The sequence below is a fragment of the Stylophora pistillata genome, chromosome 1 (assembly GCF_964205215.1).
Source record: "Stylophora pistillata chromosome 1, jaStyPist1.2, whole genome shotgun sequence".
NCBI classification, from domain to species: domain Eukaryota; kingdom Metazoa; phylum Cnidaria; class Anthozoa; order Scleractinia; family Pocilloporidae; genus Stylophora; species Stylophora pistillata.
The window spans coordinates 54133065-54161032 of NC_142519.1; the positions used below are offsets into that span (position 1 = coordinate 54133065).

General features: G+C 36.6%; 2 protein-coding genes and 1 long non-coding RNA gene across 3 annotated transcripts; 2 read left to right on the forward strand and 1 right to left on the reverse strand.

Annotated features, from left to right (window-relative positions):
- Positions 1 to 1581: 1581 nt before the first annotated feature.
- LOC111335365 (uncharacterized) lies at positions 1582 to 8325 on the reverse strand. The gene is made up of 4 exons (XR_002695343.2): positions 8177 to 8325; positions 5116 to 5322; positions 2525 to 4392; positions 1582 to 2343 (listed from the first exon to the last, which is right to left on the reverse strand). It is a non-coding gene; the product is annotated as an uncharacterized LOC111335365 (long non-coding RNA).
- On the forward strand, positions 2209 to 7719 carry LOC111335360 (uncharacterized). Its single transcript, XM_022941245.2, has 2 exons — positions 2209 to 2425; positions 5015 to 7719. Exons 1-2 carry the CDS (start codon positions 2209 to 2211, stop codon positions 5446 to 5448), a joined length of 651 nt encoding a protein of 216 aa, XP_022796980.2. The 3' UTR covers positions 5449 to 7719.
- LOC111335373 (transcription elongation regulator 1) lies at positions 8268 to 27963 on the forward strand. Its single transcript, XM_088762661.1, has 18 exons — positions 8268 to 8404; positions 9277 to 9511; positions 10779 to 11060; positions 12658 to 12833; positions 13508 to 13821; positions 16197 to 16394; positions 16571 to 16828; positions 16948 to 17011; positions 17828 to 18050; positions 18718 to 18926; positions 19077 to 19227; positions 21487 to 21651; positions 22725 to 22907; positions 23439 to 23618; positions 24247 to 24330; positions 24441 to 24541; positions 25587 to 25647; positions 26466 to 27963. Exons 2-18 carry the CDS (start codon positions 9284 to 9286, stop codon positions 26607 to 26609), a joined length of 3021 nt encoding a protein of 1006 aa, XP_088618787.1. The 5' UTR covers positions 8268 to 8404; positions 9277 to 9283; the 3' UTR covers positions 26610 to 27963.
- The last annotated feature ends 5 nt before the right edge of the window (positions 27964 to 27968 follow it).

The following is a 27968-nucleotide window of genomic DNA, read 5'->3' on the forward strand; positions in this document are numbered from 1 at the left end:
GTCATTGTTACCAATATCAGCAGGAGTGCCTCGGGGGTCCATTTTAGGACCACTTTTGTTCATTATTTATATCACTACGGCTCCTAAAGCTATACACTCAAGCTCCACTGTATAACTGTACGCTGATGATATGAAATGCTTCAGAATCATAGATAACACTGATGATGTTTCACAGCTACAAAGTGACCTGTCAAATCTAAACGATTGGTCAGCTGATCACTTCATGGAGTTTAACTCAAAGAAATGCAAATATCTTGCAATCACAAGGAAAAAGAATATTTTCGATTCAGCCTATACACTTTATGAATAAAGAGGGTAAGTTTCTAAAGAAACTGTGGTGCTGCGTAGGTGGGGGTAGCAAGGTAATTTGGTAATATCAACTAAGTTGAAACTGTAAATTGGCCACCGTAAAGAGTTAAAAAACTGACGTTTCGAGCGTTAGCCCTTCGTCAGAGCATATACACTTTATGGTTCACAGATTATTTCAGTTACAACTGAGAAAGACCTTGATGTGCATGTTTCTACCAAGTTATCTTGGAATAGTCACACTGACGTCATCATCAGTAAAGCCAACAAGATGCTGGGCATGATCAAAAGAACTTGTGTCAATGAATGTGATCAGAAAACATTGATAATTTTATACAAATCACTTGTTCAATCCCAGCTGGAGTATGCTCCACAGGTCTGGTCACCTTACACTAGAGCAAAGAGATACTGCACTTGAGCGTGTGCAAAGGCGTGCCACTAAATTTATCCTGAAAACTGACTTACGTTATTCTGACAGACTTGTCAAACTGAAACTTTTACCTCTAGAATACACAAGAGATATATTAGATCTTTGTCTTTTTTCTTTAAGTGCCTGAAAGTCTTGTCATATGCAAATTTTAAGACACCCAAGTATAAATAGTGAAGGTACACTGGTGAAAGGCCTTTTCAAAACTGATGTTTTTAAGTTTTTTTTCTTCAGTCGTATTGTAGACTTATGAAATTGCCTACCTATAGATGTCAGAAAAATTGAACATTTCTCATCCTTCAAGAACAGTATTAGCAAGTTTTATCCAAATAAATTTAACGTAACTAAGAATAGATTTTTATAACTGATTAATAATATATTGTCATGATATTTCATACTATTTGAGCAAACTTGCATAACTTTTTTATGTAGATTTATATATAAATATATATGTCTAACTGCAGACAGTACTGTTTTGGCCTCCTGGGCCTCATCAGTGCAGTGCTAATTCTGGGATGGGGGTGAAGCTATAAAGCCACCCCAAATGATTCCACATTTGTGGTACATTTAAGCCATGCATAGTTCTAACTATGAGCCATGCCAGAGTGCTCAAACTAGAAACTAGTGAGCTTCGCACGATTGCATGACATGACTCATCCTAGTAGAGTGCTCGATTTGGACATAAAAGCAAAGCTTTGTAATGCCAAAGAGCTATGTCTAACCGCAGACAGTACTGCTTTGGCCTTCTGGGCCTCATCAGTGCAGTGCATATATGGTTTTAAATTGAGACAGTTTATTCGCATAAGGAATCCTCGTATTCTGTTTAAACTGACCAGATTATTCAGATCTTGTGATTTTTTTCTTTTTATTTATTTTACGTGTTAATTTATCTACAATTTGTATATGCTGTAGTTCAATTTTATACTTGGTTCAAATTTTATTTTCCTTTGTTCTCAGTCACGTTGATGTATGATAATGAGTTTGAAACAAAGGAAAATAAAATTTGAATCAAGGATAAAATTGAACTACAACATATATTATATTAAGACCTGTATAATTAAAGTTGAGTAAATTAAATCAAAAACGGTTATATGATTATAGCAATAAAATTGTCTTAAATAGATCTTTCACCAATTTGAAATCGTCGAAGATTATTAATCGAACTGACATCGTCGAAGAAGAAGGCACTGACAACCGTAAAAATCTACAACGTAACTAAGCAGGTTCCCGATCCTTTGCTCTGAGTCCGATCCAAGTTTAAAACAGTAACCCTACCCAGTTTCCCGTCGGTCACTAATAAATAATAACTCTCGGACTCGTCCAGCTGATTGATTCGATTTCAATTTGCACAAAGAATAACAGCGTTTACGTTCGCGTGTAGGGAAATTCGTCTGTTCGAGTGATGAGCCTCGTTCATTGACTGCGATCATCAGATTCTTCGTTATTTTCCCCGTGGATCTTAATTTGGTGCCACAATGGATTCGGATTTGCTTGTAGACTTACAACTTCAGTATGATTATTTATTCAAAGTTCTGATGATCGGCGACTCTGGCGTGGGAAAATCGTGTCTTCTTCTTCGTTATGTTGATTTCGCCCACAGAGAGGCTTACCTAAACACGATTGGAGTAGATTTTAAAATAAAAACCATCAAGCTCGATGGGAAAAGAATTCGTCTTCAAGTCTGGGACACTGGTAAGTGAACACTGTAATCGACGGTGAAATTTAATCCGGCGCAATACATAACAGACAATTTTTTCCAACTTTTTAATTTAAGGGTAAATATGTACCTACCCGAAATCGCCTCTTGGATTTCGCTTAAACATGATGTCTTTGTTTCGCAGTATTTGTTCTCTTGAAAAATTAATGGCTTCCGAGTTGTTGCTTGAAATTCAAGAACATTGCCTGTTGTTGATGATCGACTCGCCTCTTATCTAGCAATGCGCAAGATTATACAGGAAAAAATCTACCAGCTTTCGTGAGACGAATTTAAACTATTTTAAGAAGCACGCAAATTTTCACCATCCTACGAACAGAACTGTTTGCATTTTTAAGTACAATTCCATGGCACCCTGAGGATGTCGTTAAAAGAAGTGACGCACAGATTTGGTTGTTTGCGTTTTTTCTTTTCGCAAACCGAAAATAAATTGATTAAAAGATCAAGTTGCGAGCTAAGAAAAATAAAATGCTAATAGGTCAAATTCTTCGAGAATTATTTAATTTTGCACACATTACGAATTCACGGTACGAAATATACTGATTGTTAGTGTTGATAAACACAGGAAACTGTATTGTGTGCGAGTGTTTGACTTCCTTGTAAACAAAAGATTTCCTGAAAAGTAAACTATAGGTCGTGAATATTTCTTTCACTCGATCAATTTGCGTAAAAAGTTAACAACACCGAAATATTCCATATTCGTTATCCGTTGAAATCTGTGCTCTGTCACTGTTCCAATTTGTGAGAAAATGTAAAATTCGCAAGTACTCTTAGTATTAACGACGATAAATTTATAATTATTTTTTGTACCGTCACTCTGATCCGTAAATGAGAAAGCCTCCAAACTACTTGATTGCATTTGGAAAAAAAAAAAGGATAATCTACAAAAAAATGTTGGATTTCCAGTGAAAAACGGAGACTGACTGAATATTCCTCTATGTTTGGAATCGTCCCGGAAAAAAACATGTTTTCTCATGTATTTGAGAGTGTCATTAAAGATTGTCAAGATTTGTTTTTCTATGACTGGCTGCAGCTAATCAAGATTCACAGGCAGGCTGGAAATAATTATATTAAAGGTTATATGGTAAACATTTGGTTTTTATAAAAGTCAGGCAGGACTGGAATCTTAGTTTAAGCGGACTGAAAATTGAGATCGTGAAGAAGAGGCCCCTGCTGAAATAAGCCATTTGCAATCGAATGTGATATTTTCTTGTCATCTGATGGATCATTGGAGACAATGTATGTCAATGGATGGTAAATATTGGTGAATTATAGGCAATTCTCGAACAATGATGCATAAAAGAGTAAAAGGCTAACATCTTATGAAAGGAAATTTATGGCAATTAGACCAAAGTTTCTAGAACATTTTGATTGTGTGGGAGTTTGTCTATGTCCCACAATTACAGGAAAATTTATTCTGGTGAAGGCAAAGGCTTAGTATATGGTATCTGCCTAAGAATGAAAAAAGGTCAGGTTTTTCTGATTTTGGCACAGTGCTACAGTGGTGTTTCTCAGTTTCTAAATTATCATGGCAATTTGCATATGATTTCAATAGTTTATGGATATTTTATATGGATTTGGCCTTGAGGCCAAACCAGAACTTTCTGAGTCTACAGGAATCAAGATAAAAACTGACAAAGTCAAGTTAAAAATTCTTTAACTGTTCCAGCTACCCAAGATCTATTGTTACCTTAAAAAAAAGATATGAACCCACAAAAAGAAAAGGGTATAGAAGTTCCATGTTTTAAAGTAACAAATAGATTCCATGTTACCATGCATCCACTCAGTTGTAGATCATAGATAATACCGAAATGGGGTTAGAACAAAAAAAGTGGCACGAGAGGGGCAGCTGAATGTGTTTCTGACGTTTTTACCACATTTGGCATCTTCTGTGATCTGTTTCTGGGCAGACCCACGGATGGCAACATGGCATCTATTTGTATTTCTATAATAAAAAAGCCAAAAATGTTAATGGTGACAGCATCTATCCACCTGTCCTCTGAAAGATTGAAGTAAGAACCAATGTGATCAGCTTATCGTATCAACTTATTTTCTCGACAATTCAAATTTTTGAGTTTGGAGACTAGAATAACACTTTGGTAACACAGAGAAAAACCCAATTTAAGATGCGGCTAAATGCAATTTAACAGAGTTAACAACAAAGAACATCAGCATTCTCAAGTAATCAGTGGTATTTTGGCATATGTGCATGTGTCAGAATTCTATGTGCTCTTTGTTTGAGGCATTCTTGTGTGAGCTTTGAGCGTGTACTTGCAGCGTTCCCAGGCAGTTTTTCCCCACCCATTCCCTCCCTCTTTTCATTGTTTATTCAGTGTGATGGGTGCCTGTTTCCCTTTCCTGTGTGGGGGTTCATGGCTGGGTTGCCAGGATTTGCAAACCATGGGAGAAGTCTCCATCTAGGAGCTGGCCACCAATAGTGGAAGCTCCTGGATGTTTCAGGCTCTCGATCTCCACTTGGCAATACAGCTGTTAATGAATCAATAATTCACAAGAATTTTCTTCTTCATAATTATTGAGCATCAGTATTCTGATTTCTTTTGTTGCAGCTGGCCAAGAAAGATTCAAAACAATAACATCGTCATACTACAGAGGAGCTCATGGAGTCATGATTGTCTACGATATTGCAAGAAAAGAAACTTTCACTAACCTCAATAAATGGTTGAATGAGGTAGAAACATATGCCAATCAAGGAGTTTTGATGATCCTGGTCGGGAACAAGACGGACCTTAATTCACATCGTCAAGTTTCCACAGAAAGTGGTGCAGAGTGGGCTGCGCTTAATGACATGCCTTTTATAGAGACAAGTGCTAAGGATTCTGTTAACGTCACCGAGGCTTTCACAATGCTTGCTGAGCTGGTAAATAAACACGTAAAAGACACTCACACTGAGCAGAGAGCATTTGTGTTGGGGGATAACCATGATCGTGGAATACGAGCAGGAGATGGAAATGAGAAAGAGAAGTGTGGCTGTAGTAACTAGATTCTTAAAATTATATTTAGTAATTCTCGTCAATTAAAGTACTGTTCTTGCGACAGTGACCATGAGGAAAAGATTTATGGGACATGACAGAGATAGAAAAGGATATTCTTGGTGTAATCAATTAAACTTTTTGAGCCTATAGCCTGCATGTTAAAGACAGTTTTGTAGAATGGCAAGTGTAGATGCATACAATAATGGAAGTTGTGATTGTTTGCAGAAATCTGACTTTAATTCATTTTGTTTTACTGTGTTGAGTACAGTAAACTATCTGCCAAAATTTCTTCTACCCCTTCCTTCTAAAAGGATTTCTTTTTTTAAAAATGTCCTTTAAAGTTATTTCCAAATTCATTAAACCAAGTCCTGAAATATTAAACTAAAACAAAAAGCTAAGCTAGCTTGATAGTAATGTTGTTCAAAGAACTATTTTAAGTCCCCAGTAGAATATCTAATGTTCTACAGTAAATTAACACTTCTCTTGTTCAAGTTGCTAATTGTAGAGTTTGGATTAATATCACTAAGTCTTATGTTGTATTGTTCATAAAAATTACTGCACTTCATATTTTGTTATCGTTGCCCTGGAGATTTTCTTGAAAGTACTTCTCTTAAATTGTGAGAAATTGAAATTGACAGAATTGTGGTAGTGTAAGGGATATAAGGAAAGAAAACTATTAATTGTGTGACACACACCCATATTCTTATTTAGAGTCACTATAATGATAATTGCAGAGTTGAGTTATTGGATTACAGAATCGGGGTAAATGAAAAGAATCTACTTCCACTGAGCTAACACACTACCAAGATGCCACCAACACAATCAATGCATCAGCTGACACACTACTGACACATTGGAAGATCAACCAACATATCAGCCAATATGTCCATGAACATGAGATCAAGGCATTGGCCAACAACACACAAGGAACTCTAAATAGCCACCATTTTGAGAATGAAACACTACTGACACATTAACCAATGCTTTGTGAGTTGGCTTTCTTTACATTTATCTATAATCAGTGCACCAAACTGTATAAGAAGCAAGTTAAGGCACATAAATAGCAAAGTTCTTAAGTTGATTTGCTAGAAAAGAGTGAAATGCAGGGGTTTCATTAATGTTTTCAGCAGGAGGGCAACTGGTTTTCACAGGAGGGCAAAACTTTTTGAACTGAACTTCTTTACAAGATAAACTTTCCTCCAGATGGTAAAACCAGGTGGGCAAAACCATCCTTGCAACCGGTCAATTTGCCTGGTGCCTGGCTCTTAATGAAACCCCTGGAAATGCTGCAGGGGTCATGTTCCTGGGGGGGGGGGGGGGGAGAAGGAGGGAGGAATGGTGGAATGCAGCCCTGAAACATTATGAAAAAAAAGAAGTAGCTGAGAGTTGCATTCCTCTATTCTGAGCAAGAATTTCCACTGTTGGAAAGTGTTTGAAGTGAGTACAAAGGGAACAAGGAGTAAATAGTTAGAAGCAGGATAATTCATTTTGTAGGCTGGTAACTTAACTAAAGCAGCAGTTTGCTATATCTCAAAATCAAATGTTTGAATTAGGAACCTTAAATGCATTATGAATAATTGTTTCATTGTGAGTTCAATTTGTTCGCGGAAGTCTAAGGTTCAATCCATGACACTTGAGAGCTTAGAGTCAAACACTCTTGATGCTTGGTGAGAACTGGCTGTAGTGCAATTGAAATGTCACAATCCTCAAATGAAGGCTCAACTCTACAATTAATAGTGACTTTACATCTTAAGAGAAGATAGTTACATGCATTTTCATCTACCATTATAACCACAATGAATGAAGACATGGTTTGTGTCTTTTTTTTGCTACTTTCTACAGTAGGTTTAATTAAGTTAGTGGAAAAAAAATCTTTTAACTAATGTAATTAGTTATTACAAATATTTTTATCACTTTGCCATAAAGTTAAGCACAAAATCTTGCAATTATGGGATCAAATTTAAATTTTGTATTTTTTGTGAGTCTAAATTCTTAAATTGCAGAAAACATTCCATTCATGTATTTCAACTGACATCATTGAATCCATAATATGAACCTTACTTTTAATTCACAAACAAAATCATTTTTTCAACTTTTCCAAACATTATTACCACCTAAGGAAACAAATTTGTTTTAAAAGTAAAATTTATTAGTTTATTTCACAGTCTATTAAAGAGTTTTAATAGATTTAAGAGGAAATGAATTATTAATAAATTAAAGGTTTGTTTGTTATATTATGCTACTGATGGCAGTTTGAATAAAATTTAATAACTTTTGAACCTGGCCTCTTAATCCCAAGATATTATTTTCAATTCTCCTATTTGTCAGTTGAACATGCATTTGTAAGACTTTTAGCTTGGAGAATAATGGTGTTAAATTATATTTAATCACCATCTGCTTGATAGTGTATGGATATTAATTGTAAAGACAAGTTCATTTTTGGTCATTTCTAGACGTAAAAAGGTTAATTGAGGTTGATTTAAAACAAAAATGGCGTGGTTAAGAAGGCTAGACAAGATTTCTGGACCACCTTATGATTAATTATGTATGCAGTTCTTGGATATACGCGAAAAGGCGAAATATCAAATTTCCCCTGATCAGAAAACAAGCTTTTTTGAAAAATAGAGTGGACTCATACGGAAATATCCCTGAAGTTTGAAATCGCAGAAAGAGGTATTTCGTCCTTAAACTATAACTTGAGAAAACTGTCCATATCACCTACAATTAATTACTTACAAATTAATTCTCGATGATCCATTACCGCCATCTTGTCATCAGTAAAACGCCGCGTAGATCTGGAACGAGCTTCTCTATCCGGGCTTTCTAACAAAATCCTTGTGCACTGTGGGAAAAAAATATGGCGGATGGTGGTTTGCTTCTTGATTGAAATTAACTTGTGGATTTTGAGCTACTTCATAGCAGATTTTCCCCCTGATTTGAGTTAAACTGACTCTTAAAGTACAGGTGAGTTCTTAGGATAAGCTTCTTGCATCTTGACACAAAATGGCGACTATGAAAAATACTAGAAAACCGCAGTGAAGGTAGCACGCTTTATAGGCACACACACGGCTGTTTGTTTTACATTGTAAATTAAGTTTAAGTGAGGAATATCTGGTTTCTGCATTTTATTTGGTAGTTCACTTTACGGTTGCAGTAGTAAAGCCGTCAAAAATTCGTCCTATTTATTATCTGAGTTAATCAACCTTTGTTTTAAACTGTTTTCAAAACATGCGTGATGTAAATGAATGGCAACACTGTCAACTTAATTGTTTCTCTGAGAGTCACTGTGCTGTGTATCCATAACGTAAGTAACTGTCAGTGGCGTAACATTTCTTGGTAATTTTTATCTCATCATTAATTTGTTTTCATTAACCTTCTAACTCCCAAGATTTGATTGTCATTTTCTAACTCCCAAGATTTGATTGTCAAATCTCCCTTTCGGCTGCTACACATTTTCTTGCAAACTATTTCAAGTAATTTTGTAATTGAGTAATATTACTTTTTCGCTGGATGATGTATGGATAATATTTGGAGAAGTTCCATGTTAATCACCCTTGGGAGGTTAAATGATTAAGCAGAATTATAAGTTCCTATCAAACCAGCTGTGCTTGTCTAAATTTGTTACAGACTGAAATGCTGGGATGCTTAGTGTGACCTTAAGCCCTCTGCCCCCCCCCCCCCCCTGAAAAATACTGTAGCTTAAGTTGAATTTTCATTTCTGGTCACTTGGTTTTGCATTCTTACTTACTAGGATAAAAAAAATTAAGCAACATAACTGATCAGGTGACAGACATTTTCACTTCCCTTTTCTTTAACATATTTTTTTCCATTTTTAGTTCTGCCATGAGGCACAGCATGCCACCTCCTTTGATGTCCCAGAGAGCTGTCCCACCAAATCCAAGAGGCCCCCCACCTCGTGGGCCCACAGTGCAAGGTCCCAGAGGATCTCTATTAGGTCAACCACCTGGGGGTTTCATGAGGGGACCATTTGATCCAAGGAATATGATGAACAATATGAGACCACCTTTTGGAGGACCACAAGGCAATGCTCCCATGTTGCCAAATATGCAGGTTTTTCTTTTTCAGTGATTTTTTCTTCACTCTGCTGTAGCTATATTTAAGCAGCCACAAGAATGGTGGAAAAAATTTAAGAGAGGGTTAATTTGAATTTTACAACAATTGGCAGCAATGTCGCAATCTGATTGGCCAATTTGCCGCTTTAGGTAAGAGTACAGACAATGCTGCTTGGGTCAAGGTGTCATTTGACATTGATGTTTTGTTAGGAACAAATTGATAGTGGTTAAGCATAGTCTGTGCTACTAGGAAAAATGATATTCATCATCTCAGGGTCAAAATGTTGTTGACTTGCTTAGCTGCACCTTGTAAGTCTACAACATTGAGACCACTGTGATAATGAATAAGGTTGTCCTTTAGAGTGCAGACCATGCTAAATCACTGCCAATATGTTAAGCCCCCAATAGTACATGGGAACTCTGTTGTGATAAAGTACTAGGAGGTTAAAAAATTTGTTGTTATGTTGAAGCTGTAAATATGTGTCAGGCTCCATTATTATTATTATTATACTAGTTTAACTCATTAACCCTTAAGAGTGACTGGCTTCTAATTTCTCCTGACAGTATCACACCTGAATCAAATGTACTGTAAAAACCTGCAGATAAGCCACACCCTGAATTTAGCAGCTTAAATTTTGGAAAAGAAGTTTTTTGGAAAGAAATCAAAAGAAATACATAGTTGAGTCTTGAGAAGTCTTTTTCATCCACTGTTCATCGAATTTAAACTCACTATTAACGTTGCAGCAAAAAATACTTCAAAGTGTTACCTACAATTAGCACTTTAATATAATGAACATTGTTTCTACCAACTTTGACATATGACTGATCTTTTTCTGGTATTTTTTTTAGAGGAATTTCTTCATTCAACACAGTTTTTCCATAGATTTTTGCATTACATCAAGAACACGAGCAGAACATTCAAAGCTTAGTAACCAGGCATTAGATCGGACTCATTGACAAAAATTGGCATCAACATTCATGACACCTTTTCCAAATGTTCCACCAGATAAGCCGCACCCCCAATTTCTAGCAACGATTTTTGGAGAAAAGGTGCGGCTTATCCACTGGTTTTTACGGTACATGTAAAGTTCATGAGAATGTGGGGAATTGATAACCAATTTAAGAAGCTCGTAATTGTCAAACAAATTCTCCTTGACATTATGTAAAAAGATCTGTGTTGAGAATATGAACTCTAACATTAGAGTGTGAATGGGGTTTATACTGTTGTCTGAAAATTTTTTTTTTTTCCAATAATGAAATTTTAGTCAAGGCCCATGATGCCAAATCAAATGCCACCAATGATGCCAAATCAGCAACAGATGTCGATGCAGATGGCTCAGCAGCAGCTACCTCAGGGTAAAGAACCACCCATGATTGATACCAATGGGGACGTGTGGTTAGAACACAAGACTCCAGAAGGAAAAGTGTACTATTACAATGCAAGAACCAGAGAGTCTGCTTGGGAGAAACCCAAAAACCTTGTTACCCCACCCACACAAAATCAGCAGCCTGCCCAGTCAGGACAGCAATCGCTGCAGCCAGTCCAAGTAAGTAAAATCAAGCCAGTACTAAGCAGCACCGTGTTGAAGCAGACACCCTTTATTAAGTGGTAGCTTTTCAAAGTCTCAAAATTTTTTTCCCTTAAATACTACAATTTTCATCTCTATTACGCAGTCAACTCTATAATAATTGAGCAGTTGTGGTGACCCCCCACTGATTCCTGACAGTCTGCTTTTATTGTCCTCCATATGCATTAGAAGGTCTCTTTAATCTCAAGATCAAATTAGTCATCATCACATATGATGCACGATCCTCGCAGTAGATAGCGCTATTTAAGCAATAGCAAAAATCAGACCTGAAAAAAAAAATCAGGCCTGTACGTGATTCGAACCACTGACCTCTGTGATACTAGTGCAGCGCTCTACCAATTGAGCTGACAAGCCAACTGGGAGCAGGCCGTTAAGTTGATTCGTAATAAACCCATGAAAGTGATAAATCAGATACAATGAAATATATGAAGTTCATATATTTTGAACTGCGGTATTAGATACGTATGATGCATGATCCTCGCAGTAGATAGCGCTATTAAGCAATAGCAAAAATCAGACCTGAAAAACAAAAATTAGGCCTGTACGTGATTCAAACCACTAACCTCTGCGATACTAGTGCAGCGCTCTACCAATTGAGCTAACAAGCCAACTGGGAGCAGGCCGTTAAGTTGATTCATAATAAACCCATGAAAGTGATAAATCAGATACAATGAAATATATGAAGTTCATATATTTTGAACTGCGGTATTAGATACGTATGATGCACTATCCTCGCAGTAGATAGCGCTCTTTAAGCAATAGTGAAAATCAGACCTAAAAAAAAAATCAGGCCTGTACAGGATTCAAACCACTGACCTCTGCAATACTAGTGCAGCGCTCTACCAATTGAGCTAACAAGCCAACTGGGAACAGGCCGTTAAGGAGGATCGTGCATCATACGTATCTAATACCGCAGTTCAAAATATATGAACTTCATATATTTCAATGTATCTGATTTATCACTTTCACGGGTTTATTACGAATCAACTTAATGGCCTGCTCCCAGTTGGCTTGTTAGCTCAATTGGTAGAGCGCTGCACTAGTATCGCAGAGGTCAGTGGTTCGAATCCCATACAGGCCTGATTTTTTTTTTCAGGTCTGATTTTCGCTATTGCTTAAATAGCGCTATCTACTGCGAGGATCGTGCATCATACGTATCTAATACCGCAGTTCAAAATATATGAACTTCATATATTTCATTGTATCTGATTAGTCATCATTGTTTCTGACTGATACATACATGAATCGTACTGAATTAGATGGGAGAATGTGATGTTTCATCAGGATAACAAACTCTCACTGATAAGTAAGTCTGCTCTCATAACCTGATTACAAGAAACATATTGGAACTTTAAGGAGATTTTACAAGTTGATCACTTGTTGAAGTTAAATGATTAGCTGAGTTTGACTCGGGAAGGATTTACTGTCCATAGATTGTGGGTCTTTTGAGTTCTTATCATACAACACAGGTGATAAAGGATAATGTGCTTGTGATTTGCCCTTATCCAATGATCAGTGAGGTTTTTTAAACTTTTACTGTGCTCCTTAACTTTAGGGACAGAACATTCCTCCTGAAGGACAACAGCAACAAACACCAGCCACAGAGCAGGAAGCAAAGCCTGGAGATACAAGTACCACACAGCAGAATCCACAACAAGTGGTAACTCAGAATGGTACTCAGCAGGCAGTAGGCAGTGCTAATGTAACAGCTGATAAACTACCACCACAAAAGTAAGTAAATCTATAACAGTGTCTGCATAATCTCTATACTGTTCTTTATAAATTTCCCAAGGTGTTGACAATGAGAACTTGTTTATTAACCAAGAGCTCCTTTACTTGGTGATTATTTCCTTCTTTTTTTTTTTTTCTCAGGATTTTAATGTGTAATTCAGGGTGATATTGTTAGGAGAAATTAGATGCTGGTTGCTCGTAAGGGGCAATGGGGCAAAAGTAACTGCAAGAATGTCATCTGCAATGTACATAGTAAAATGTTATTGACGTGTTTTACAGCGTGTATCTATAATTTGCTGTTTTCTTTGCTGGGCTTTAGTTAGAGAATTTGAGGTCAAGTTTTCTGTTGAAAATTTTCAGTTGTAGCACTGAATGGCACCATTCAGTCAGTGATAATGCTCATGATGTTGTAGCAGGTACTTCATGTGCAGTAGTATGACAGTGTCATATCATAAAGTTTGTTCTTGTTGGTGTCAGCTTGCTTGCAATTGAGAGCTTTTGTTTCTTTTCTTTGTCTAACAATTAAGTCCAAGTTGAACTCCAAATTTGTGTCCCAAGTTTTTTTTTTTTTTTTTTTTTTTTTGTGTGTGGTTGATGTGTATGAATACTGAAAGTGCCACATGTTTGATTCTTTAAGGTATAACTTTCTTCTTTTGACATTATTTTGTTGATAGCAATCCTGGCATGCCATCACCTAGCCCATTCCCATCAAATATGCCACCTCCTCGACTGCCTCTTCCTGGAATGATTCCAGGTATGATGCCACCACGCCTTCCACCAGCAGGTATGCCTCCCCCAGGTATGCCTCCCCCAGGGCTGCCCCTGCCACCAATGGGAATGCCACTGCCTCCAAGGAGTGATTGGTCTGAGCATCGTGCAGCAGATGGAAGGGTGTACTACTATAACTCCAAGACTCTACAGTCTACTTGGGAGAGACCCAAGGAAATGGACCAGCCACTACCTCCAATGCCAGGGATGCTTCCACCAGGTAACTGGGTACATCAAGTACAGCACTGAGAAAAAATTGACCTCTTTCAGGTTTAGTTAGTGTGGCTGACTCCATTGTGCTTCAGGGTTGTGATCCTACCAGTCAGTATGAAAGATCTTGGGGACTTTGATCAAATGAATAAAGGCTGATAGTTTCTAAAGAAACTGTTTGGGGCTGCGTCGGTGGGAGTAACGAAATAATTTGGATATATCAACAAAGTTGAAATGGTAAATTGGCCACCGTAATGATTACAAAAGCTGACGTTTCGAGCGTTAGCCCTTCGTCGGAGCGAATAGAGGAATTGTGGGTTGTGTGTGCTTTTAAAGGCAGAGAATGGAGCTACGTTATTGGTGGGTGCATGGCAACGAGAAAAACATGAATAAATTAGTGGAATGAAAAGCGTTCAGGGATCAATGAACGCTTTTCATTCCACTAATTTATTCATGTTTTTCTCGTTGCCATGCACCCACCAATAACGTAGCACCATTCTCTGCCTTTAAAAGCACACACAACCCACAATTCCTCTATTCGCTCCGACGAAGGGCTAACACTCGAAACGTCAGCTTTTGTAATCATTACGGTGGCCAATTTACCATTTCAACTTTGTTGATATATCCAAATGACTTTGATCAAAGCCTGTTTTGCTTGATATATGATGATAACTAATAAGATTAATCGAAAACAAACAAACAAACAAACAAAGAAGGAAACAAATGGTTCCTAGATGCAGGGTGCTGTAATGGTCTCAAAGGATCTTGCTTCTGGGTATTAGTTTGATTGTCACCAAATTAATTTTTACAGTCACCAAAACTATATAAACACTTTCGCTCCGACGAAGGGCTAACGCTCAAAACGTCAGCTTTTGTAATCGTTACGGTGGCCAATTTACCTTTTCAACTTTGTTGATATATCCAAATTATTTCGTTACCCCCACTGACGCAGCCCCAAACAGTTTCTTTAGAAACTATCAGCCTTTATATAAACATTACTCTTTCTTAGCCTTGGAAAATCAGAATTACAAATTCAGATTGATTTTTATCTCAGCCTAGCTTAAGTAGGGAAAAAGAGTAATCATTAGGTAAAAATTATAAATATATCCAAATAGTCATATTAGTTAATTTATTAACTGGGTGTGGGATATAAATTGACACGCTTTTCTTGAAAATATGGCTTAATAGTAAAGTGAGAGGTTCTCAATCAGCTCAATGTTTGAAGTATGCTTACCTAACTTATTGCTTAGTTTTGCCTTAAGTCACATATTGGTCATTCAGCCAAGTTGTTACTGTAATTTCCAGCCGATTACCCGCACGGCAGATTACCTGCACCGGCCAATTGTTCCATACGGCGAAGAAAAAAGTCAACAGATTACCCACACCCACACCTTATGTTCAGCGCCATGTTGACTTGTTGAACGAAAGTTTAAAGGCCGAAGAAATTCAGACACATGTACAATTCTGTGTCTATATTAGCATGTATTTTATTGTTAAAATGATAATTTTTATAGTAAAAATACAAGCATTTTGTGCGAGCGATCATTCAGCACCATGTTGACTTGTTGAGAGAAAGTTTAAAGGGCAAAGAAATTCAGATGCGGGTTCAATTCTGTGTCTATATTAGCATGTACTTTATTGTTAAAATGATACGGTAAAAACATTAACATTTTGTGCGAACAATTGTTCAGCGTCATGAATTTATATAGTTGAGTTTCACACCTATTATTTTCAATACTCTATTGATATGTGTGGGCTTTCAAACTACTGTCAGCGATTTCGTAAAAAAAATCCGGTTCTACTGGGCCTAAAAAGTCCCTTAAAATGAGAAAATTCTCCTCAGCTCAAGCTAGTGTTAACTGGAAATTTGTTACTGATGCGCTGGACATTCTTGGATTATTTTTGTCACCGTGAAGGTTTTGTTTACACACGTGCTGATAAAAATTTGTTCACACGCAACTTATTATGCGTGAAATGAACTCGAGTCGGCATCATGTTTTCGTGCTGCTTTGTGGCACTCTTAATACAATGAAATTAATTTGAGAGGTAGAAACACAGGTAGGTGAGAATTAATTTTTTTTTAATTCAACAACTAGCAGATTTTAAAATCGTCACGTAACCCACACCTCCCTATTATGCGCAGTGACACTTGTTTAATGCAAAATCAACAGATTACCTGCGGGTAATTGGCCAGAAATTACGATAACGGTCTGGAGTTTTGCTCTTTTTTTAAGCCTCTCCACTAAAAAAATCAGTGTGAATATTCTCCATGCTGTTCTCTATACATTTTCTCCAGCACAAACAAGGATAATTTTTAACAATCGATAGCCTCTTTAGTTGGCAATCATTTCCTTTATCATAATAACTACTTTACTTCATGACCAGGCATACCTCCCCCAGTAATGATGCCACCTGGAATGTTTCCTGGGCTTGTTCGACCAGGAATGCAACAAAAGCCTCCCCCTGTAGGAAGTACAGAAGTTGTGCCAGATTCAACCTCTCAGGGTGATCCTGGGGATAGTGAGAAGTCCAAGGAAGCTGAAGCAAACGAGGAAAACAGTGAAGAAAACAAGACAGTGAAAGGTATTTCAGTGAAGTATTTTCAGTTTCATTCGAGACCTAGAGCATTACAGCTAAATAGCAAATTGTTCATAATACACTGTTGAGGTAAATGTCCAAGTTTCCACAGCTTAAAGCAACATAAATAACTTGTCTATGAATCATTTTTATTGACAACATCTATATTATTCCATAAAAAGATGAAGAAAAGGAAAGTGATGAAGCTAAGAAGGACGAAGGCCAGGAAGATGATGGTGACAAGAGCAAACCTGTTGCCAGTCAACTAATTCCAGGAACAAGCTGGTGTGTGGTGTGGACCGGAGATGAAAAGATGTTCTTTTTCAATCCTACAACACGACTATCCATATGGGAGAAACCTGAAGAGCTGGAGGATAATGATAAAGTTGATGAGATTGTCAGCAAGGGACCTCCTAAAAGACAACCTTCGACTGAATTAAGTACGGGAAAATACCACATATTTTGCTGCTACACTGTCTTTCATTTTGAATTTTATGTAATCATTCATCAATCTAAAATTTATTATTGTCTGTTTGCTTTCTGATTTGCTCACAATCAGAAAGAGAGAACAAGATCTCAACAGATGAAGACACAGATGAAAGCCCTCCAGCCAAGAAACAAAGGTTTTTTTGCAAATTTATTTATTTAAAAGTATATTTAAGGACAGGTTATCTAGTTAATAGATTAAACCCAGAAAATATCTTACAGTCACTAACCCTGGATGTAAGTTGTTCCATTTTGCACATGTGTGCAGAAATGGTAATGCTTTCAAGACACAGGGTTCTCATGCCCTTTGAAAGTCTTTGAAAGTCCTTGAATTTCATTTTTTGCTTTCAAGGACTTGAAAACCCTTGAATTTAGTCTCAGGTCCCTGAAAATTTCTGAGAAGTCCTTGAAAATGAGTGCAGATGAATCAAAGTCAAAGTTTTCTGTTGTTTTTTGTTTTGAAAGTGTAAGTTTCTAGTAGCAAAAATCGCAAAAACAAATTTTACGTTCAAATCCCGCATCTGATTGTGATGTTTGACACTTGATAAAGAGCAATGTTTTTTTTATTTCTGTTAGCTCCTATTTAATGAATGTAAGAGCCAAGTTCCTTGAAAATGACCTAAAAAGTCCTTGAAAGTCCTTGAATTGGGTTCCTGAAACAGGACAAGAACCCTGAAGACACGCTACACCCTAACATCAGTATGCATATTCTCCATACTTTTCTCCATACAATTCTAAGGTGCTAACAAGGAGAATTTATTTAATGATCAAAGGCTTCTTTTCATGATCATTTCCTTTATTCTCCTGACTTTAGCTTTTACTCAGGAGGTATAATTATTGTAAAGAGAAATCAGATATTAGTCACTCACAGGGGGTGGGGGGGGAGGCAAAAGGATCACGAGAGAATCAGATGAATACAACAAAGGCTGTGAATGTTTGGCATTATTATTTAGGACTGCAAGCCAGAGTGAGGAAGTACTTGACGTGCAAATGACAGATGTGGAAACTAAGGAAGACGTGCTACAATCAAAGCCCCATGAAGAACAGGCTGTGCCAGCTGAGGAGCCTGTAGCTGTAGTCCAAGCAGCCAAAAATGTACCCATGCAGGAGAAGAAAAAGATGCTTTCGCTTGAGGACAGAATGAAGGAGTTCAGAGATATGATGTTAGAGAGAGGGGTAGGTTGGTTCTTGTACTTAACAGTAACAGAAAAATTATCATGTAGTCCTTGTACTCCAAAGGTGATGTTTACTGCATACTGACGAGCTTTTATATTCTCATTACATCCATTGCTGAGTAATGTATGGTCATGCATGGGAGTCGAAGGTTTAAGGGATAATTGCAAAGAAGATTTAAATTTAATCTAATTGGATTAGGTGACTGAGTAAGGATTACTGTTTCTTATCAGTGCCCTGTTTACACTGTCAGTAGCTTCAAATGCAGTGCTGTTTAAAAGACACACTCTTCTAACAACATAACATAGCATTATTTATTCATGATGAAATAAACAAAAGTAGTAAAACATCTTGAAAAGGAAAACTGGAGGTCGACCCTCTGATGTTTCCCTAAATAAAAGATAAAAACAGCATAAGCTGTGTACAATCAAAAAGATTCAAGAACTACTTACAAGGGATAAACTGGATAACTGACAATCTCTAATTAAAAAGTCATGCAGCTAATGGAAATTAGAAAGCACTTCAGTGCACTCTTAGAACATCGCAGGCTCTCAGCTACAACATTAGATCCTGGTAGACAAGCAGAGAATCATAACAACACTTTACAGAATTAAACAATTAAACTTTCCCTTGTGTATAATAATGTGTAATAATTCTATACTTTTTGTAGGTGTCAGCATTTTCAACCTGGGAAAAAGAGCTGCCAAAAATTGTATTCGATCCTCGATTTTTATTGCTGACCCAAAAAGAACGCAAGCAGTGTTTTGAAAGGTTTGTGCGCACTCGCGCAGACGAGGAGAGGCAAGAGAGAAAGAACAAGCTAAAGGCAAAAAAGGATGACTTTAAAGTTCTGGTAGAAGAGGCTAGAACTGCTGGAAAGTAAGTTTATTTCAGTATATTAAATGATGGGTTTCATTAAGGGCCGGGCACCAGGCAAATTGGCTAGTTTCTAGTTGATAACTAATACATTTACACTGTACATGATGTACATTTTTACACTGTACATGATGTATATTTTATATTTTTCAGAACTTCATTCAGTGAGTTTGCAATGAAGTATGGTAAAGATGATAGATTTAAAGGCATAGAGAAGATGAAAGAAAGAGAGAGTCTTTTTACAGAGTTCATGGCTGAGCTGAAGAAGAAGGAAAAAGAAAATCTGCGACTCAAGCAAGATAAGGTTAGTCAGTTGCCCCTTGGGGGATCAGTGAGAGAGTTGCTATGGCAATATGAAGTGAGAGAAGTGCGCAAGGTGGAGGAGAACATGTGAGAAGTTTTTCAGTTTTGAGAAACGAAACAGAGCAGCAGTAAGTAGTTGGGAATGTTGCTCAAGGCTTGGATTCACAGAGCAGTTTAAGAAATAGTAAAGTGAGATTTAAGAATGGATTTGCACAGAGTGAAGTGTGAATGTTACATTTTGTTGGACTATGAGCAGTTCCTTGTTTTTGGCAAAGTCCATTGCGTGAGCTCTAGTAATTAAAATCATTGAGAAAAAAATTGATAGTGGTCCATCTCCTGGAACTTGGAGTTCTGCGCAGCATGCTGATATCAATTAGTGCAGTCAGATACTGCTCATAGTCTAATGTTTAGTTAGCACATAAATTATATTCATTTGGCTGAGTAAAACAACAAATTTATAATTTCCTTTTTTGAAAATAATCTACAGACTACTTGGTGTTGGAATATCTTGTATTTGTTTCCTGACACTGTAAATCCTTGTTTCAGCTTTTACTCTCGTTGGTACATTGTAGATAACACTTCAACAAATTGCTTGACTCTCTTAGAGCTAGTAAATGATTTGTACTATGATCATCACACCTGAAAACTTTTCTGAGAAGCCTGTGTTGGAATCAAGTTTTGAGCTGTCCGTGACTCAGGCATGTGATATGACAGCAGCTTCTCTAAAATGAAACATCCTATTTTTGAAAAGCTGTGTTAAGTCTGCTCATTGCTGTTCCACATTAGTTTCCAAGTTATTTGTATGGTATAGATCCCCATCAAATTAGAATTCCCTAGCCCCTATTGTCCTTCAGCTGTATGGCATTTGCAGTTTCATTTTGCTTGTCAGTATTGTTTTTAACCTTGTATCCGTCCGTCTAATACAACACAGCAAACAGTTGGCAAGGCTGCCTTGGCCTACAGTGAATTATGTTGCTTCTTTTTTGATCCTCTGTCTGTTCAGTGTTAAACCTGCCCCACCAGGTAACTGAGTCATTTCATAGCATTTATATCAATGGTTAAGACTTGCCTGTGTACTACAAAGATAACCTCAAAAGTATTTGTGTTTATCGGGGTAGTACACTTGTAAGAATGTTATTGAAGTGTAGCGCACTGTTATGTGAGCCACAACTTCCAGTGCAGTTATAGTGCAGTATAAGTCACGCATACAGTTTTGCAGAAAGTCACATCTGTAGACTTGGGTATATACTTATCATATGAATTTCCAGTGTGGTGTAATAGTTTGAAAAAACTAGATAGATAAAAATTCTGGTTTTGACCATGAATTCACCCATAAATACACTGTACATCTGAGGTCAAATGAATACATGTACTTCAGCTTTCTTTTGGATTATACAAGAGTGCACCATTTTGATTTCTTTTACTGTCTCTCCAGGGGGTAGGAATCGCTGTTTGGAGTTCAAACTCCATCCAGTCACATACCAAAATTAATGAAACCAAACTTTTCTTTTTCCTGCCTTTTTTCCTTTGGGAAGTTTGGAGGGTTTGAAGTAAACAAAGATGAGGTCCCTTTTTTTCTTCCTGCTTACCAATCCCATCTGTTTAACTACATAATTTAATATGTAATAATAGAAAGACATTTTCGAGATGATGCTCCTTGAACCACTGCTTGAAAATTAAAAACCACTACAGCAACAGCATTAACTTCTCATTTCAATGATTTCTTTTGTTTGAGCAGATTTTCAATGTAAAAATGTGGATTGTATTAATGAAATGAATTGCAATCATCAAATACAGATATGCACGCATAGATGTTTTAAGATATTTGGTTTTTTCAGTTGAGCAACTTGCTTCCAATAGAACACTGAGTACTACTTGACACACGAATTCTCAAGAATGTTACTATATGGAAGGTAGCAATTGAAATGAAATGAATACAGGAAAGATGTAAGAAAGGGCCATTTTACTGCTTAATTCAATTCTCTAGACTTGAGCACAGGTCCAACCATTTCTTGGAACTGCATCCAGAAAAAACTGCTTTCTAAAAACTTATGATTCATGCAAGGACTACATGAACAGTGTATGAAAGAAAAATTTTCTTACAATAATTCTTAAATATCAGAAGATAAATATTGTACATGTAAGTATTCACACTGTTTGTAGTCTTCAAAAAGATGGAAGTTTTCATAATCTGCAATACTATAAACATTATGCCTGTTTATAAGTGTTATTTTTCCTTCTGTTATTTTGGTTCCTACAGATTCATAATGATTTCGAAGAGCTATTGGTTGAACAGAAACTAGACAATAAAGCTCAGTGGCGTAAGGTTCGCCACAAGATAGAGAAAGACCCTCGCTACAAGGCTGTCGAAAGTTCTTCACAGAAAGAGGAGTGGTTTAAGGAACACATTGAACAAATTTACAAGGTGATTGGTTCATTGTTTTCTAAGTTTTAAGATAAATTTAGGGAGAATCTCTCTTGGATATATATGGAGACCCTTTGGCTTGGAATAGTTTTACCAATCAGTCTAAAATAGGCTTCCTCTGTAAGTACTTTTAACAATGCTCTAAGAAATAAGCACAAAATTCAAATGGTCAACAAAGAAATTTAGAAAGAAGTCAAGTATAATCTCGAATAAAGACCAAGATTTCATTTATTATTGATAACCATTTAGCATTTAGTACTCACACATTTAAATTTGCATTTGTTTGTTTGTTGTACATGTCTGTCCTCTACAATTATTGGGGTGTTTCTTTGGGTGAGGAATTCTTGTTATCTTTCATTTTTGGGTGGTTCCTGAGATGTTTGAGTTATTGAAACTCTATTGATCAGACTGAAACTGAGGAATGGGGCTGGGATTGTAGAAAAATCCTCAAGATGTAGTTCTACATCCAAAGTTAGTCACAGTACTCCAAGCTCAACTTCTTCAAAGTCTTTTTTTTCTAACCTTCATTGATCATGCTAGAAATGGAATTTTACTCTCCAGAAAAAGTGTTAAAATATAATTATTAACTTCTTCTTAACTGAACATGAGGGCTGCATTGGAGAATATTGGCCCAAGGCTGTGGCATTAAAGACCAAGCAGTGAGATCCATACAGAATTGACCAACAGCCAATATTCCCCAGTACAGCTTGAGCAAGTGAGGGCAGTAAGAAGTTTATTACATGGCACAAAATAATTCTCGTAACTAATTTACAAGGAAGTGTGTCACAGCTAGAGGGGAGAATTCAACATCAGATCATGGGAATTAAAAGCTTAACAGGAGGACACAAGGATAAGACATTTGGGCAGAAATATGGTGAGGGAGTGGGGTTGAGATTAGGGAGCATGCACCCCCCTTAAAATTTAAAAACTCAACATGGGAAGGCAGTTTGTTTTTTTTTTAAGAAGATTGTTGTACAGTCTTTTAAGAACATAGGGAGAATACTTTTGTAAAATATGACAGAGCAGAGTAAATACAATCCTAAAACAGAATCTCCACCCTCTTCAACCTGTAGAAAGAGAATGCAGATAAAGAGAAAGAAAAGGAGAAACAGGAAAGAATAGAAGCAAGTCTCAGGGAACGAGAACGTGAAGTCAGAGCAAGCCAAGCTGAACTTGCCAAGGCCAGAGAGAAGGAGAAGGAACAGCATCTCAGGGACAAAGCAGAACAGCATTTCAATGCATTGTTAGCTGATATGGTGAGGGGAAAAAAAAGAAACTTTTTAGCAATAAAAGTACATTGCAGCAGCTGTGACTAGCTTCTCTGAAAGAGGTGGGGTTTGAGTGCATCTGAAATGATAAGGTGAAGTTGTTAGTTCTTTCAAAGTAATTGATGTGCTCTGTTCACAAGAAGGTGAAATACTAAACTGATTATCAACTTAAAAAATTGATTAAACTACGTGTTCCTCAGCAAATTTTTAAACTCTGAAGTTTCGAGCACTAGCCCTTTGCAGAGCTGTAAAGCTTTTTTTTTTTGAAACAGCAACTTTTCAAAATTTGCTGTAGCAGTCTACCTGTTTCTTATTTGATCAACTTTCAATTAATAATCAATTAAATGAGTTTTCTCCTCAATCTGTCACTTTGCTTATGGGTGGAGTCTCGCTTGAACTTTGATAGCAAATGCAAGTTAACAACTTTCAGTTCTCAAATTAGTGACAGTTGACTGGCAGCAATGATCAAGATGTCAAGCACAAAAAAACACTTCTGATAAATCATTTTACCATCCACAGGTTCGCAATGCAGATGTTGGCTGGAAGGAGACAAAGAAAACTTTACGTAAAGACCATCGCTGGGGAATGGCTGATGCCTTGAGTAAAAGTGACAAGGAAACACTTTTTAAAAGTCACGTAGAAAGTTTAAACCATAGAAAAAAGGAGCAGTTTAGAAAACTATTGGATGAAACTCACGAGGTACCTAAGTTGAAACCTCTTAATCGTAAATTTTAAAGTAAATTCCATCTTAGTCTGTTCAGTGGATGTTAAAAGCCCAATTTAAAAGGATAAATTGCATAATTGTGAATTGCTCTATTTCCTGGAATAAGCACCTGGGTGCTTACTTATGATTTCAGCTAAAAAGATAGGCTCTTGTCGGAAGGAGAGTGCATAATAGAGGGGGGCACTTATTATTCTTTTGTACTGATTCCGCCATCAATGAAGCTTCCCAAGATCTGACTTTCAATTCTCCCATGTAGCTGTCACACCTTTCCTTGAAAATCAGTTATGAGAATTTGGTGTTAGATCAAAATAACTAATTCTGTGTGTCAAGTTTGAGTATTCTCATTACCTGTTTGCTGGATAATGTATGGATATTATAGGGAGAAGTTAGATGTTAATCTCTTCTGGGAGTTCAGAGTGATTTTTCACTGGCTGAGTAGAACAAAATAAGTGAAAAATGTTTTTCTCACACGCCGCTGGGGTCTGGGTATAGGTCAGCTTGACATGGCTACCAGCGGTGTGTGAGAAAGGGTTAACAAGTTATAATTAAAATGCACTAGAAACAGTGTTTGACCCAAGTATGGCTTTTTTTTTTTTTCTACAGTTGACCCTTACTTCATCCTGGCGAAGTATTAGAAAACTGATTAAAGAAGACTCCAGATATTCTAAGTTTTCAAGTCAGGATAGAGTAAGTAAACAGATGATGATTAACAAATGTATTTGTTTGAGAGAATCCTACTTGCTGTTGTATATGAGTCATATTTTATACTCCACATTTTTTTTTTTTTTTTGTGATAGAAACGTGAAGAGGAGTTCAACCAATATTTGCGAGACAAACTGGCAGATGCTAAAGGGGACTTTCGGCAATTACTGAAAGAAACACATTCGCTAACATACAAGTAAGAAATGACATAATTTTCTCACCACCTATATATGTTAATCAGGAGTAGTGGGGGGGGGGGGGGGTTTCCTTGGGCAGTCTGATGGTCTACATGTAGGAATGCAAGATGTTTCAAAAACCCAACTGCTTGTCTTCATCAGACAGACTCTGTCCCTGATGATGATTTCTGCTCAGGTAGTTGCAACATCAGTCAATGCTACCAACAGCTGTCCTTTCCAGGACTACTCTCATGCAGAAAACAGAGCCCCTGATTAACTTTTCCCCAGGGTTCAAACTATTTGTTGTTATACTTGAGCCCTTGTGGCATGTCAACAATAAAAGACTTCAACTCAGCTAGTACCTTAAAGTGCACCAAAACCCAAAAAAAATTTTTTGCTTAACGAAATAAGCATATTTTTTGGAGTATTTCTGTGAAAAATTTTTTTATTTGCTCAAATCTTCAATTTTCTGTGCCCAGTTAAGATACGGAAAATCGGCCGCCATCTTGCCCCATGACCGAGTTTAAAGAGGAATGGCTCTAGCGGGTAATGTGACGTCAAATCAAGAACACGAAAGTCTGCATTTCACACATTTTCACTTATTTGGGAAGGTTGTAGTCGATTTTGTCCAAAAATATGCCGACTAAGTGTGTTGTAGAAGGATGTAGCAACGTGCAAAATTTGCAAGAGGGTATCGCACTTCATACATTCCTCATACAACACACCTAGTTGGCATATTTCGGACAATATCGATGACAACCTTCCCAAACAAGTGAAAATGTGTGAAATGCAGACTTTCGTGTTCTCGATTTGACGTCACATTACCCGCTAGGGCCATTCCTCTTTAAACTCGGTCGTGGGGCAAGATGGTGGCCAATTTTCTGTATTTTGACTGGGCACAGATAATTAAAGATTTGAGCAAATTAAAAAATTTTTGCACAGAAATACTCCAAAAATTAAGCTTATTTTGTTAAGCAAAAACAAAATTGGGTTTAGGCACATTTTAATTTCACAGGAGAATGTGCTGGAGTGAATTTGAGGTCAGTTTTTGTTTTATTTCTGTAGAACAAAGGAACAAATTGATGAATCTCATAAACATCTAAAAGATATTGAAGAAACTCTCAAGGTGAGTGCTGTTCATCCATCCATTTTGACGCAGTAAAACCTTTTCTGAAGTAGTCTCCATTAACCTTAAGTAGGTGGCCTTTGTTGGGGGAAAATTAACTTAAATGTATATTTATGGTTAAGTTACAAAACATACTTGAAAAGCTACTGTAAACCAAAGCTTTTATTAAATTAATGCAATTAAATTATTTAATTAAAACGGCATCTAAGCTTGGCGATTTCTGTAGTAAACTTTAAGACTTTCGATTTTAGCACTCTAGGACCACTCTGTTAATGTAATACATGTATTTGACTTTTATTGTACATACACATACATTGTTATTTTTATTCATATTCATCTACTGCAATATCTTTCACTTAACATAATGTTTAGACTCTTTTAACTATCAATATTAATCACCTACAAATTTACAATTATTATTCATACTCTAAACTTATATATTTTTACCTATAAAGTTTTAAGTACTTCTAACAATACACCTTTAATTATAGTTAATTTATAGTCTACCGTTTTATACATGAGCCTCTGGCTTGGGCAATTGGGCAACCATGCCTCACGTTAGACAATAAACTTTGATTGATTGATTGATTGAAAGCTTGATCTAAATTAGAAAATGAATAGTAGTCATGGTTAAGCTTGACAGAGGTTTGATCAACTTGACCAGGTCAGAAGTGTTGTAATGACAGTCATTGTGGACAAAAGTATGAACTTTGCAATGTCATAACCATCTTCTTCATTGATAAAAACTATTTTTTGTTCTCAAAGAATTTGTAGGACTGTAATCATTCATTGCATCTCTTGACTGTCTAATTTTGCAGAAAGACAAAAGATACTTGATTCTGGAATGTGTTCCAGAAGAACGAAACAGATTGCTCAAAAATTACATTGATGAATTGTTCAGAACTGGACCACCCCCTCCTCCAACAGCTTCTGCACCATCAAACAGATCCAAAATGCATTGAGATAGAGCACAAGAACTGCACAATGAAAAGTGACTTTTGCTCTCTGTGATGTCAAGGATGTTGGCCTGAATTTCATCACAAAATACCCTCGATACTTTTATTCAGTAAACACATAAAACTCAAAATAGGTCGTTTATTCAACCAGCCATGTTTTATTTAGAGTTAGAGTGGAAGGGTGACTCCACCCTTCCCCTTCTTCCTTTTGACCTCTTCCCCACCCTTTGGTACAAATTGCTTTCTTTTTGTAGCCTTTGCTTACCACAAAAATCACAGATGGCAGCTATAATTTTCACAAAGAAATGACTAAGCATTTGCTGGACAAAATTACACCTGTTCAGCAAGCTAACCTTTTCTTTTCACAAGCTATGATACGATATATACAATGTACTTGCATCCATCCATACATATGTATGGGCCAATAGAAATTGCAAAACACAACCATCTTTATGGCTAACCCAAATACGGTATAATGTACATGTGGCTTGTAAAACTGCATATTAAGGTTGTTTTGAGTTGTGCTGGCAATCTTTAAGACAATTCTAATTTAAGTGTGTTTTTTAACCGAGTTGCCTTTCAAGAAGAGATGTTTTACAAGCATTTTGGCCTGTTTTGATTGATTTTTCCAGCATTGTTTTGAGGTAAAGGGCAGCATTCTAGTTGGGACTGAAGAGAGATGTTCAGCATTGCTTTTTATAACTTGTGCCTTCCTCTTTGCTCTCTGTCCATAATATTGTAAATTTTACAATCAACTCTGAAGATCCCTCATATGTAGAAGAGTCAGTTACAGAGTAAATTTCTTTAGGTAGAGTTTTTACCAAATTTTCACATAAAAAAAATGCAAGAAAGTAGGAAAGAGCTCTTTTCCGTCTTATTTGCTCATATCTTGGACATATAAGTCAAAAATCTTAATTAAACTTTTGAGATTATATCCACTTTTTTTTCTTTAGTTATTGTTATGATCCTTTGATATGCATTTTAAACCTGTCTTTAAGCTGAGAGCTTCAATTTTGGTACAAGTTTTAACTCTGTATCTCCTAGAAGTGATTAACCTGTAAATTCTCCCCATGATAACCACACATTATCCAGCAAACAGGTATTGAGAATACATAAACTTATCAGGTAGAAGTGGTCACTTGATCTAACAGCAATGTCATTACTATATTGAAAGGAAATATGTAACAGCTATGGGAGAGAATTTACAATCACATCTTTGAAGTTGATAGCTTAGGTGTTGCTTCTCAGTTTGTTCATCATTCTCTGTTGTCCTTTTGCAATTTCCATTCTATCTTGTAAAGTCTAGATCTTCACCCTTTCTTGTAGAGTGTGATAATAAAAAATTCTTCTAAACAAGTAATTTTG

Coding starts and splice junctions, on each gene's coding strand:
- LOC111335360 (XM_022941245.2), top strand. CDS start 2,209: ATGGATTCGGATTTGCTTGTAGACTTACAACTTCAGTATGATTATTTA. Junction 2,426..5,014: donor TCTTCAAGTCTGGGACACTG/GTAAGTGAACAC, acceptor CTTTTGTTGCAG/CTGGCCAAGAAAGATTCAAA.
- LOC111335373 (XM_088762661.1), top strand. CDS start 9,284: ATGAGGCACAGCATGCCACCTCCTTTGATGTCCCAGAGAGCTGTCCCA. Junction 13,822..16,196: donor GCCAGGGATGCTTCCACCAG/GTAACTGGGTAC, acceptor CTTCATGACCAG/GCATACCTCCCCCAGTAATG. Junction 16,829..16,947: donor ACAACCTTCGACTGAATTAA/GTACGGGAAAAT, acceptor GCTCACAATCAG/AAAGAGAGAACAAGATCTCA.